At 49.6% G+C, this 13688-nt stretch overlaps 2 protein-coding genes across 2 annotated transcripts in view; one reads left to right on the forward strand and one right to left on the reverse strand.

Moving 5' to 3' along the window:
* The window catches only part of MCAT (malonyl-CoA-acyl carrier protein transacylase), a 219035-nt gene extending 210184 nt beyond the window's left edge, over positions 1-8851 (reverse strand). The window contains exon 1 of the mRNA XM_069628124.1: positions 8779-8851. Coding sequence (XP_069484225.1) covers positions 8779-8802 — 24 coding nt within the window. The 5' untranslated portion in view covers positions 8803-8851. The remainder of the gene's footprint in view (positions 1-8778) is intronic.
* A 396-nt stretch (positions 8852-9247) lies between these two features.
* The window catches only part of TSPO (translocator protein), a 108264-nt gene continuing 103823 nt past the window's right edge, over positions 9248-13688 (forward strand). The window contains exon 1 of the mRNA XM_069628125.1: positions 9248-9367. The gene's annotated coding sequence lies outside the window, so the exon portion shown is untranslated. The remainder of the gene's footprint in view (positions 9368-13688) is intronic.

Here is a 13688-nt window from a genome sequence, read left to right on the forward strand (position 1 = left end):
TCCCGATTTAGGCGGAAGACTCCCGATTTTTTCATTAAAAACAGTTCTATTTTTTACTGTCTGCTGCCTAAAATAACAATTTCTCCAATGCATTCCTATGGGGAAAACGCATTCTCCCGATTTCAGTGCTGAAATCTCACTCTCAGGGGCTTCAGAATGTTGGCATGTCTGCTACTTTACTTCTTTCAGTTTCTTAGTTTCTTTATGCACTCAGCAGCAGGCTGACGCACTGCCCTGCTGACTGGAAAACCACAGCTCTGTAGCAGCATGAGCACCCCTTCATGGGGCCTCCTGCTGGGAGCGGGGTCACAGGGACCAGTAGCAGGGAGGAGCTGCACACCTGCGATCACCACCACACCCCCACACTGCCTGCCAAGTTCCTCTTGAGGTCTGCACCATCGTGCCAGAGTCTCTGGGATACCGTTGCGGCCTTGCCGCAACAACATCGAGTTAGGGCGCGCTTGCCGAAGTGGCTGCCTGAGGGCACTGCTACGCGGGTTTGTGGCAAGGGATGCCCCTGCCCACTCCCTATTGCCAGTTGTTAGGGGCCCTGTGCCCACGGATCATCAATGGCGGGGCATCGTCAATAAGGACACTACACACGAGTAGAGTCACAGGCATCTGTACTCTGTGGAGGGAATACCTCCGCATTTATTACAAGCATGAAGTGGGTGTCACCTGACAGCGGTGAAGGTGCGAGTCGATAGTGTCCCGCCCGCAGTACACATTTCAATGCGTTTGTTGTGGTGGGAGCATAGGGAAATGTGCATGGATTAGCCTCACGCCTTTTCCTGATGTCGGTCTACCATTTTCCATTTAATTAAAAATGTCAGAAGTCTCGGGAGGATAGCGCTGGGGCAACGCGCTTCCCTTGGAAGCAAGACGACGCAGAGCAACACAGGTTCGATCCCTGGGTCTGCGCTTGGAAACCTCAGGGTATTAAGCATGTGATAAATAACCAATCATAAAAAGCCCAAGCAAGCCCACACCCACCTTGCGGGTGGTCGAATTCCTCACAGCTGTCAAGTTATCATAAGTGGATGGCCAGCCCATGGATGGGCTGCTAGAAGACAGTCAGCATAGTGAACCGCCCCGCCCACCCCCCACCTCCATGGGTACTCATTACCTTGTCTCTACCGAGGGAGGCGGAAAGGGCATTGCCCTGGGCCGGCCAGAACTGGCTCTGGGCGTAGGGGGACGCTTACATTTCTGGGGCTGCGAAGACTCGTCCCCTTTCACTTGGTGTGTCCTGGGCTGGGGCTCCTGCTAAGTTCCAAGAGGGCTGGCAGTGAGATGTAGGGATCCAGGGCCAAGGTGCTGATACTGAACACTAGTAAGGTAACTCAGAGAATGAAGCACCTGTGAGCAACAAGCCGGTCAGATATAGTGAATAAAATCACTGCATGCTTACCAAGACTTCTCTCTCCAAAGGGTCTATCGTCGACTGGGGTAATGAGAATGCTCCCCACTTAAGAAGACACAATTTACTTTGTGTTAAGCTCTAGTTAGCTGGCCATGATCTAGTTGTTTATTATTAATGTCGCTATGATTATTATTATACCTCCCAACAAATGGACACATTTGTAAAAATTAGGTATGCTGAGCCCCTGCTAAAGTCGCACAAAGTTCACGGGATGCATTTAAGCCCTCTGGCAACCAGTTTGTCTTGGAAGCAGGACAACGCAGAGCAACACAGTTTCAATGCCAAAGCATGTCACAAAAGATACATTAATTGATATCAGTATCAGTGGGGACATGTGAGATAGTGTATTGATTTCACCAATGAAATAACACAGTGCAATATGTGTCATCAGCAGGACCCGATTTCAATGCCTAGTCACTTTTGGGGATCCCAATAGCCCAGCAGGTAGAGCATGGGTCTACCAACAGCAAGGTTCTGGGTTCAGGCTGCCTCTCGGGCAGGTGAAAGAGTAAACGCAGTGAGAAGTACAAATGAGATGCAGGTGAATTTTTTTAAGCGGGCAGTTCCATGGATGGGAAAGGCCTAATTGTACTAATGGATCACTAATTTTGTAGGTTATGCCGCCGAAGAATGGAGCGGCAGAATGGTGCAGTAGATATGTTTGTATCATGCGACGGCCCAGTCATAGAAAGGGAGAATTGAGCACAGTACCAAGGCTGTAGCCCTTTGCCCGGTAGTATTAGAATGGGTACAAGGAGCATTGCATGGTCATGTAAAAGGTAGCATCGCAGTTATGGTGTATGCTCGAGAGAAGTGGGCGCAGTTCAGGAACGTGTGGTGGCAGCTGGTATCATGGACCACAAGCTCTGGGACATTGGGAGGCGGGAGCGATCGCTCACACCAGGAGTTAGGTGCGGGTGCCAGGGGACTATGGTGAGTTATTGGATATCGGAATAAAAGGTGCATGCAATTTTTACTTTGGAAGAAGAAGAGGGGAGAGGAGAAGGAAAAAAAAACCCAAAAAAACATGCAGCTGCCAGTTAGAAGGGGAGGTGGCCAGAGCAATATATGCTTCAATGGCAGGTCGCACATTGTTTTAGGATGTCTGCATGGTCCAGGTAAACCATGCGCACAGCAAAGAAGGGTGTATTTGCTGTTCCAGGTAAGACATGCCTATTGGAAAGACAAGTTCTGAAGGCGTATCTGTAGGATTGGTTGTGCATTCCAAGATGGAATGACGGCAGCTGGTGATATGGACCAGACGCTCTGGGAGCGTGCACTCTCATCAGGAGTTAGGCCCAGGTACCAGCATAGCTGCATGACCAATACCCTATGGCGAGAGGGACTGTATAAATAATGTAACTACAATAATAACACAATATGGATATATAAATTATATATTTAGAATAATAAACAGCATGGGTCTGGAAGGAGGACAGCGTAGAGCAGACAAGTCAGAATGCTTAACTGTCAGGTAAGGAATGCGGCAGAGTGGTGGGACTGCATATGGTTCCAGGAGTATTGCATGCCATTTGTCCAGGTAAGGTAGCTCAGTGAGTTGCATTACTACAGCTAAAATAAAGGGAGGATTTCAAGGTCACAGGTTTGAACATGGGAATGGCTGACTACCTTCCTTTTATCCAGGTAGATAAGAAATGTCAATTTTAGTTGTGCAATGATAATTGTATAGAGCTATGGCCATATTGCTTTGGCAAAGGGGTATATACATTTTTTTTTAAGTGAGGTGACGTCAGGTGCTAGACATGCAAGTTCTGGAAGGAATATCGGTAAGCACCGTGGAAAAGGGAGCAGTTCAAGAAGGTATGGTGGCAGCGGGTGTCCTGGACTAGATGCACTGAGAGCATATGCTCACGCCAGGAGTTAGGTCCGGTATCAGCATAGCTGCGGAGGAGGAATGATACTCCAAAGTGATAGGTGCCGGGAGCAACCTACTTATAGGGGTAGTGGTATTGAGCCCTGCCATCTGCAGGATGGCCTTGGGCAGTGCCGCATATAGGGTATGGGAGGATATTACAGCAACTGTCAAAGGGTCACACAGACAAACGAACGGTAATGGCCGGAGAGGGCACAGGGCCACCCGGAAGTGAGTATGGGATAATGGATGGGCACTTCTGACTATAGGGGCAGTTGGGACTCCTCAAAATCTGCTAAACAGCCTGGGGCTCCGCTTCATACGGGATATGCAAGATTTTCCAGGAATGTTGAAGGGAGCCCGGAAGGAAGTATGGTGATTAGATTGTCCAGAAATTGGTGTGGCCTTTGGTATGGCAGTGACTGACCTGGCAGTCGGATACCTGAGGCTCTCAAGGCAGGAATTACATACGGCACAAAGTTTTCCTCATGGAGGTGTTCACAGCTCAAAAATGGGCAGCATGTGCGTAAGAAGACATTGAGCGTATAGGTGAATATAGATAAGATCTGAAGTAGGTGGGGACATTGGGGGGAGCGGGGGAGCCACCCCCAAAGCATGGCGGAGTTACGGGGCAGTCCTAGCCGGAGAGGAGTTTTTGCTGCAGTTCCAGCCATGAGGGGTACGCGATGGCCACGTAACAGGCAGGTTCTGGGCTCGACTGGTCTGACCCCCTTAAGGACAGTTGAGACTCCTCGTCAACTGAATGCAGTGGTCCTGGGTTTATTAGTTACAGGCCAGGGCGTGGGAGCTGCTGCCTGACAGTTGGCAATCAGATACAGGCATCCACTATGCAAAAACTGGAAGTGACACGTGTCACCCACGGACAATAAAATACTGGTGAAAGCCTGGGAATTGAAAAGGGCTACCTAAACGTTGCTGTAGGCCATTGCGATGAAGGAGGCTGGGAACGCCCCATTTTGTTTGTTGATTCCAATAAAATGTGATCTGTTTGTTCCAAAAATATAATTGTCTCTGTGAACTATTTTGTAAGTGCATATTGCCTGTGGGTCTGGGGTAGAAGGCCAAAGTAGGGGATGGCCCTGCTAAGTGGATGGCCAGCCCCTGGAGGGGACGCTAGAGGACAGCCAGCATAGAGGGTCACCCCTTTGTGCCCCCCCGGGGTACTCAACGGCTCTGGGCCCAGGGAGCCACTTAGATGTCCGGGGCTGCGAAGACTCATCCTCTTTGCTGCCCCGGACGAACACCCTCCCACCCTCCCCTTCAGGTAGCTACGGTCAGGAGATTGATTACGGTAGAATAAGATGGGGTAGGGATATGTTTTTCACAAGGAAGTGCCTTCGATGGTGAGAAGGGCTATTTTTGGCCTTTAAGATGGTCATGTGTTGATATTCGATGTGCTAAAAAAATGTCATGTTCATAGGCTGTGTGGTTTATTGTGTAAGGAACTCATGGTGGCAACAGTAAAGACAGACACAAGTGATGACAGTTCAAGGGTGTTTATTAAACTGTATATGCAGTTTGGAAAAACACCTAATCTAAGCCTATATCTAAGATGGGAGCAAGCTACGACCATCAAATAATAATAAGGCAGTCCTCGTGGCGTCTTGTCAAATAAAAGGGCATATAATAGGAAAAACATCTTGCAAAACCTTATGCTAAATACAAACAAAGAGTGTGGGATAAGGTTCACAGGTAAAGAAGAAGTGTTTACAAATAATGTCAAGCTGCAGTAGTCGGGTCTCCCTTCCCCACGTTTTGAACAAGGGACAAGGTAGGACTCTAGTGCACAGCCCACGCTCGAGCTTTCCCAACAGTTCTGCCCTCAATTTATCAGGGCCTTCGGAGGTTAAGTCTTTTTTCTACTAAAAAGTCTCTTGCCTCCGAGGACCTGATGTCTTCAACAAAATAATAAACAAAAGTTCCTTTCTGCTTGTACCTTGGGTGATGTCTTTTCACCCCTGTAACCCCTCTTTCGGGCTCAGATCCACAAGAAGTTCTTAGAAATAGCCCCTCGTTTCCGAGGGTATGATGGGCTCCAAAAGATTAAACACAAGGTTAAAGAAAAGTCCAAAGTTCTTCTCCATTTCATCTTCGGTGATAACTCTACAACCCTGGGTCCCCCTCTTCCGGGCTCAGACCCTTTTCGAATGTTAGCCTCCCTCCACCGGGTTCACTTTGGCTTTCAACACAATCATCTGTCGGTCAAAGGCTTTGGACTGTACAGAGGATTTTACTAGAACCCTGTATGACCACTTTGACCCCCTTCTCGCCTTTTAGGTGCTGTTAGCCATTAAGAGGAAGAAAACTGAAATTCATCAATTTGCATTCAGCATCCAACATAAGGAAATCGACGACCTGCTAGAACCCCACCACAAGGTATTCCAAGGCATCGGGTGCCTGAGAGGCAGGTCAATCAAACTCCACATCGACCCTACCATCGAGCCGAAAGCTGTACACCATCGCCGAGTACCTTTCCACATGAGGGAAGCCGTGGAAAAAGAACTGGACAAACTGGAAAAGGTTGGCATAATAGAGAAGACCTCAGGACCAACCCCGTGGGTATCCCTGATGGTGGTCCCGAAAAAACCCAAACAACCAAATGCCGTACGAATCTGCATTGACATGAGGCTCCCCAACGCAGCCATCGGGAGGGAACGCCACATTACACCAACAATAGACGAACTCATTGTCGACCTAACAGGAGCAACAATATTCAGCAAGCTCGACCTTAGGTCTGGCTACCATCAACTCAAACTAGCCAAGGAGTCGAGATACATCACAACGTTCTCCTCCCACCTCGGACTGAGGCACTACAAGTGGCTAAACTTTGAAATATCATCAGCCGCCAAGGTATTTCAGCACGAAATCCGGAAAGTCCTCACTGGCCTAGAGAGGACAACGAACATTAGCGACAACATCATTGTATATACCCCCAACGAAAAAGAACACCTCAAGTGCCTTGCGGCGGTCCTACACAGGCTAGAAGAAGCCGGACTGACCCTAAATGCCGAAAAGTGTGAATTTGCAAAGGAAGAACTATGTTTCTTTGGATACATCGTCAACGCAAGAGGGGTGTCGCCGGATCCTGCTAAAGTCAACAACATCAAAAACACCAAGGCTCTGCAATCCGCCACAGAAGTAAGGAGCTTCATGGGAATGGCAACGTACTGTGCGAGATTCATTCCAGACCTCGCCACCATTGCAAGTCCCCTCCGCGAACTAACGAAAAAGGACCAAAAGTGGGAGTGGTCGCCTACTCACCAACAAGCCTTCCAACGAATCAAAGACACTCTATCTGCCTCCACAACCATGGTATTTTTCGACAATGAGAGACAAACAGAACTCCTAGTCGACGCCAGTCCAGTCGGCCTAGGGGCTGTACTTACCCAAACGGATAACGACGGAAACATCTACCCCATCGCTTTTGCCAGTCACACACTATCCAAAACTGAACAAAATTACTCGCACATAGAAAAGGAGGCCCTCGCAATCCTGTAGGGAAGCAGACACTTCAAAGTGTACCTGTTGGGCAAACAAGCAAAAGTATTATCTCACCACAAACCACTAATTCCAATATTCGGAGGCTCAGCGCCCCATCCCCCAGCACGCATCGAAAAGTGGATGCTACAACTCAACCCATACAACATAGAGGTGGAATACCGACCGGGGACGGACAACCCAGCCGATTACCTGTCTCGCCACCCACGGCCTGCCACAGATCAGGAGGAACGCCATGCGACGGAGACAGATGAACACGTGTGCCACGTAGTAGTCTGCCCCCGACCACGGGCCCTGACCCTGCAAGAGATAGCCAACGAGACCGAGGCTGACACCATCTTAACCCACACCACCACCACAATCCGATCAGGGAATTGGAAGAACTTCCTTACCTCCATGGCCCAGCGCACCACATCCACCCAAGTGAAACTTCAAACACTGTTCGGGATCCACCACGGACTTACAGTAGCCCTGAGGCGTAATACTCAAAGGCCACCAAATTGTGTTGCCCGCATCACTAGAGGAAATAGCTCTCAAACTAGCCCACAGTGGACATCAATGCATCGTGAAAACAACTGCATGCCTAAAATCCAGGATGTGGATGCCCAACATGCAACAGCGAGTGATGGAGCTCGTGGGGTTCTGCGCAGCCTGCCAAGCCACCCGGAGAGCCGAGAACACATCATCAGCGCCCCGGGAAGCAGCAAGCGGTGGGAAGCCGTCAGCATTGATTATTGCATCATTGCTGGAGAAGGCTACCTACTTGTCCTGGTCGACGAATTCAGCAGATATCCCAAAGTCGAACACGTAGCTTCCACCAACGCTGAAACCATGACTCTAGCATTAGAGAAAATATTCGCAATACACGGAATCCCATCAAAAATCAAGACCGACAAAGGGCCACCCTTCACCAGTTAAGAACTATGCCAATTTTTCCAGGACCTAAACGTGCGACATAAGCGGATCACCCTAGGATGGCCGCAAGCGAATGGCGATGCCAAACGATTCATGGGGTCACTCAATAAAGTCATCCGCATCGCAAAGGAATGGGGACATTCCTGGCTGAAAGCAGTCTATCATTTCCTGAAGACCCACAGGCAGACCCCACACTCCTCGACAGGAATCAGCCAAGCGGCACTCATGTTTGGGGTACCCATACAGGTGGAGCTCCCCATACACCCAAGGTGGATAGCCTGAACCAGACCTCCCAGCCATAGATGCCAGGAGGGCGACACTAAACGAACAGGAGAGTATCGCTCAATGGGCCAGCCACCGGGAACTAACACCCGGAGACGCAGTCATTGTCAAGAGCCAAGCCACACCCAAGAAGATGTCCCTAAATTTCGAATTCCAACCCTGGACAGGCAGGGGAAATGAGACAGTGACGAGGAACATTTCACACTTCAGGAAAGTACCGCCCGAGCTATGGGAAGAAAGCCCGAGAACCGCAATGGAAGGCACCGGATCGCCCTGTCGACCGCAAAGCCAAATGACACCCGGAACTCATGAAGCCCCACGATTGCCAAGGACAACCTACCGGTAAGAAGATGAAGTCCGGCCCGAGAGCCCTCTAGCAGACGATCCGGAGAGAAGCCATCCCCGATACCACCTGAGGGAAAGACCAAAACTGTCGTCCTGCCTCTGGGGATACGTGCTAGATGGAATCTACCAGCAGGTGAGCCTGCCCAGATGAAATCTGAGGGACTACAATAGACTACACCTGTTATGATGTGTTGTTGTTAAGCGTTGTGAAAAGCATTCCAAGTTGGGTAGGAATGTGGTGTCACGTGCCAGGGTGTTTCCCGGTCACGTGACAAGGGGGGGCATGAAGAGCGGAAATAAAGGTATCACCGGAACTGGCGTAAGGAACGCCAGTCGGGGTTTATGCAGCAGCACGAGTGACATAGCTCTCAACTCACCCGCTTTTGGCAGGTGTCACCCGCCTTGTAAAGTGCTGACTTACCCGCCAAGCCTCCTGCAAGCCCATTCATTCCAATGGCCGTCTCACCCGCCAAAAACAAAATCGGGTGATTTCACCTGCCTTTGGGACACAAATGGTTGAGAGCTATGGAGTGGTTGCGTCGATCTGTGCGCAGCGACGCGCTGCACCATACGGCCCTATCAGGCTTACATCCCTTGTCAGGCTCAAGTCCCTGCCCCCACCCAACATCACATGGGGGAGGGGCCGAAAGTAAGGGCAGTCTTGTTTGTGCATTCTCGGACTTTTAGTCCCCAGTCCTCAGATTTACAATGGAAATGAAACACTGCAAATACAAGAATGCAAGTGTTAAAACCAGCATTTTTAGAGTAACTCGAACTAGGCACTGCCTTTAGCAAGATGTTGAGGACTCTGAACGAAAGAAAGCACGTGTGCCTCGCGGACTATTTCACTTCCGGACAGCAGTCACTTGAAAATATAGGGGCGTGAAATGCATTCAGGGCTGTCATAGGGCGCTTCCCAGCAGCAGTAGAAATAGTAGACATACTTCCACTCTTCCACCACTGAGAGACAGACTGGCCGCAGGCTCGGAGCGGGGTCCACAGCTAATCAGGTAACAGGAGACTTTTGGAGTGTGAGTCTCTGCCGGGGGGGGCGGGGGGCACAGGGTGTTATGGAGTAGGGTAATGAAAGTTATCCCCACAAGCAGCCCCCAATGCAGAAGTCCTTCAATCTCTCAGGGCGACAGGCAACCTCCCATTGAAATTCGGAGCTGGAGCGCAGAACTTCTGAAACGGGGTGCGGATGCTAGTGGACATATACGGATTTAAATCGTTCTGAGAACCGAATCTTGCCGTTGTTATTTTATTGGCAGCTTTTTTTTTTTTGGTGGCGTTTTGCCGTTGTTTTATTTATTTTGTGGTGACATTATGTGATGACATGCACGTCTTTAAAACTAACGCACATAGCTCGTTCCGTTGAATGCTCTGCAATGCGCGGACAAGCCGGGGGCTCGTTTGCACACACTGCTTTACTTGTGTGTTCAGGACCCTGTGCCCGGCAGCAGCAAGGCAAGAGGGGTGCGCACAAAGAGAACAGCTTAAATGGGGCGCAAAGCCTGTGGCTCTGTCAATGTTTTAGAATTCCGTGGCATACTGGGCATTTCTGGTGGAATAGTAGCCCGCCTTGTGCGCGGTGGGCTGGGGCCCGGCACCGCTCGCAGCACGGTAAAGCCTTAAATGCGGGTTCTAGGGCCAATGTGGGCGCGTCATTGAAATCCTTCAGCGGGCGCCGCCTATTTTATTGTGCACTTCTAGGAATTCGCCCTTTGTCGCGCAGTTTGCTTTATGTAAGCTGGCACGCCCTGTTAAGGAGCAATGCGCGCTTCTCAGGTTACGTATTTCACACCTGGGCGAAAAATGAACCGTAGGCGGACGTCTCACTCTTTTGAACATTGCATAATCATTTTAAGTAAATAATGTTGTATTACTATTAAAATGTAAGCGGTGAGACTTCGGGGCATTTTCAGACTGACACACCCCATTGCTTCGGGAACGCCGGAAATGGTGAAAAATCAACTGTCCTTCCATCTGCTCCAGGCAAATGTTTGCGTAACAAGACACGTCGGCAAACCATTTATGCCACCAAAACAAGTGAGGGCACAACAGCCACTCTATCCGCGCCCAGTCTCCTTATGTTATCTGTTGGTGACTTGGCTGCTACTCGGGCACAGGTTTTTAGGTGGCCATGCCCGACACCACCTACTAAATGTCAAAGTTGCACCAAAAGAATCCTGTGTTCCCAGAGCGCTAAATCAATCGAAACAATTTGTCGTAATTCCAAATTATTCCAAAGAAATGCTATTCCGTTATTTGACTCAATAAACTATCTAATGATGCTTTTGTAGTGTAAGACAGAAGAAAAGCACATGGATGACAGCCCACACGTGTTTCAACCCACAGTGTCTTTCTCAAGGCTCAATCGTTTTATATTCTGAGAGTGACGCTGAATGGATGACAAAGTCCGTTGTGTTCTAATTTAATCTGAAGCTTTCGGAGTAGAATCATTGATTTGACTTGAGCACCCTTATTTATTGTATTTGTGGCGCCCAGACCCGGAGGTATCACAACGCTAAAAAGGCAGTACATAGTGAGTTACAATATGGTAAGAACACTATATAGTAAGAACACTAAGGTTACATGTTTACATAAACAGTCATAATCATACGTCACAGTGGGCTGTGTGAGTTACATATATTTGTTAAATAGTAATGATTTTTTCTTTCAGAAGAGCGTATGGCTATCTTCGTTCTGGATGTGCTTATGCCACAGTGATGTTATCCTTGCAGAGTGTAAATGTGATCCAAATTGCGCATCTTAAATTAAAAAATGGCTCTGGTCATCACACGCTTATGTCATTTTTCTGCTGCAAAGGTGTTACACCCTAGCCCCCTATGAAATACCTTTCACGTAAAAGTCTACTTTTCTCTGTGCTTGGCATTCCGCGGACTCCTGTATTTTTCAACACAAGAAACCCGCATATACTACATTGCCTGGAAACCTTAGAACACCGGTTTATTCTGAACCCTCTATTTTCCCGTAAGGTCTTCCTGAAACACATCTAGCCCCAAGGGCATTGTCTCTTTTGGGCTTACTGGACAGAACACACAGACTCGCTTGTAGTGGAAAAGGTCGCTTTAATGTGACGGGCCAAAGCTCACAAATAAACGCTAACCTGGCCCCTGCCCTTACAGACTAACCAATCCTGTTTCTTTAACAACTCGCCAAACAAATTTAATAATTGAACATTTCATTTCCCCCAACAACTTAAATAAGTCAGTTTAAATTCCTCCCTACCGTCTCCTTGCCATCTTCTCCAGCCTTCCTTCCCGCTTTCGCCCATCTTCTCCCCCGGGCCATGCCCCTCCATCTTCAATACCTGTTCCCGCTCGTTGCACCCCCGGGGTAGTCCGTTTGTGCAAACAGCACCACCCCCATCCTTTCCCGCGCTATTCCCCGATTGTACTTCCCTCCCCCTCATCCAAAGGGGCCATGCCCCCGGCACCAGAAAAACCCTCCCTAGAGCTGTTCTTTCTGCCCCACCCCTCCTAACTTACCTATCCTTAAAATTTGCGTTATGTCTTGGACCGCCCACGTCGCCCCCAATTCACTAACTATTCACAATAAACCGATAGAAGCCCTCCTCTAGAAACAAAAATCCTCACACAGCTGTCACCCTAAGCACCAGCGCTCGTGCCCCCTCACTGCCCCAACAACATCCCCAACTACCTGTAAACCTTCCTCCTAGATCTACCCGCTGCCCCTTCAAATACCATCCTGCTGCAACCCTCCTCGGTGACAACTTTGTCCAACCACCTTACCTTGAGCCCCACTCCGACAACCAGCTATGTCCCCTGTTATTTCTATAGCAAAGCTACTCCTCATTAATTTACTAAGCCATACCTCTTGCATTTACTATAAAATCCTCCGAAACCCCATGACATTCCCTTCCCGCCGCCAACATGGGCAGCAAATAGACCCCTCCTCTAAGCCCCTTATCTCCATAACCCAGTTATTACTGCGTCCTCAGTTGCCTCCAAACAATCTGATCTCTCTCTCTCTCTCTCCCCACATACCCAGCCCCATTCATTCGCTGGCTGCAATTCCACGACAAATCTCCTCTCCTTCAAGCCCCCATCTGCAAAACAAAATAGTTGAGTCTCGCTTCTCCATTGCCAAACCACCCCCGTTGTTCCTGCCCTCATTACCAATCTGCCCCCTATTCCCGGAAATCTCTACTCTTATCCCAGCAGCCCATCACGTTCCCCCTTCCTCTGCTAGTCCCCCTTAAACTACCTTCCCATGCCTTGCGCCAACCTCATTCAGGCAACATTCCCCACCTCTGTTCACTCCCCCACTGCCTCAAAACCCTCCTCGTGACCCCCTAATAAATTTGCTGCCAACGCTGCAGACCCAAAATTAACTCCACAAAAAAACACCCTTCATTTACCCCCATCTGTCTCCCCCAAGACAACCCATCCTCACCTGACCACCCATCCTCACCTGACCAACTCCTTACTCCCACTGCAGAACCCCCCCCGGTCCTTTCCTTCCTGGGCCGCCTATAATTCGCGCCATTAATACCCATCTTCTAAACAATGCACCTACCCCCACTAGGACCTCTTTCCTCCTCCATCCTATTACCCTCCTGTTCATACTTGCCCCACACCCTCCATCACCTTACTACTTTTGCAGTTACCCACCCGGTACCGGGGATCCACGTGCACCCACGTTCATGCAGGCCCATCTCCTCATTACTCCTCTCCACCACTGCACCAGGGGTCAATCCTGTGCCCCCGTACATGCAGTCCAATCCACCTAACTTGCTTTTCCAGCACCTTGCTTCCATTAAACCATGTTTTCCACCTGCACCAGGGGCGCTCCCGCACCCCTGTCCATGCAGTCACCTCTCCTAATTCCCCCCCACTGCACCAAGGGCCAAACGAGCCAAGTTCCTACCGTGCTCGCGTACTGCATTCCCGCACTAGCGCGTGCCCTGTCTCCTGCCACTCATGCAAACCGGGGCTACTGCCGTACGCTCTAAATCGCAATATCCGCTTAACCTCTGTGAGTCTCTCCGTATTGACTCTGTGCCGCTATGACCCTCTCACGTACCCCAAAGCTTTCTGACCTTGTCGTGCGGCAAGCGTGAGGGCTTCGCTACCGTCTTCCACACCCTCCCAATGACGGCCACCACCCCTATTAGTTTTCAATTTCTCCGTCGCCCTACCTAAACGTCTTCTACCTCACCCACCTCCTACTCCCTTGGGATTGCCCCCAAAACCTTTCCACAACGTTTGCACCCCCCCACCCTTTCTGATAAACTGAAGCCCCACCTACAGAAACCCCCACTTTAACTGGCATACTGTCCTGCCC

Source organism: Ambystoma mexicanum, chromosome 12 (genome assembly GCF_040938575.1).
Source record: "Ambystoma mexicanum isolate Mex_15411 chromosome 12, UKY_AmexF1_1, whole genome shotgun sequence".
NCBI lineage: Eukaryota > Metazoa > Chordata > Amphibia > Caudata > Ambystomatidae > Ambystoma > Ambystoma mexicanum.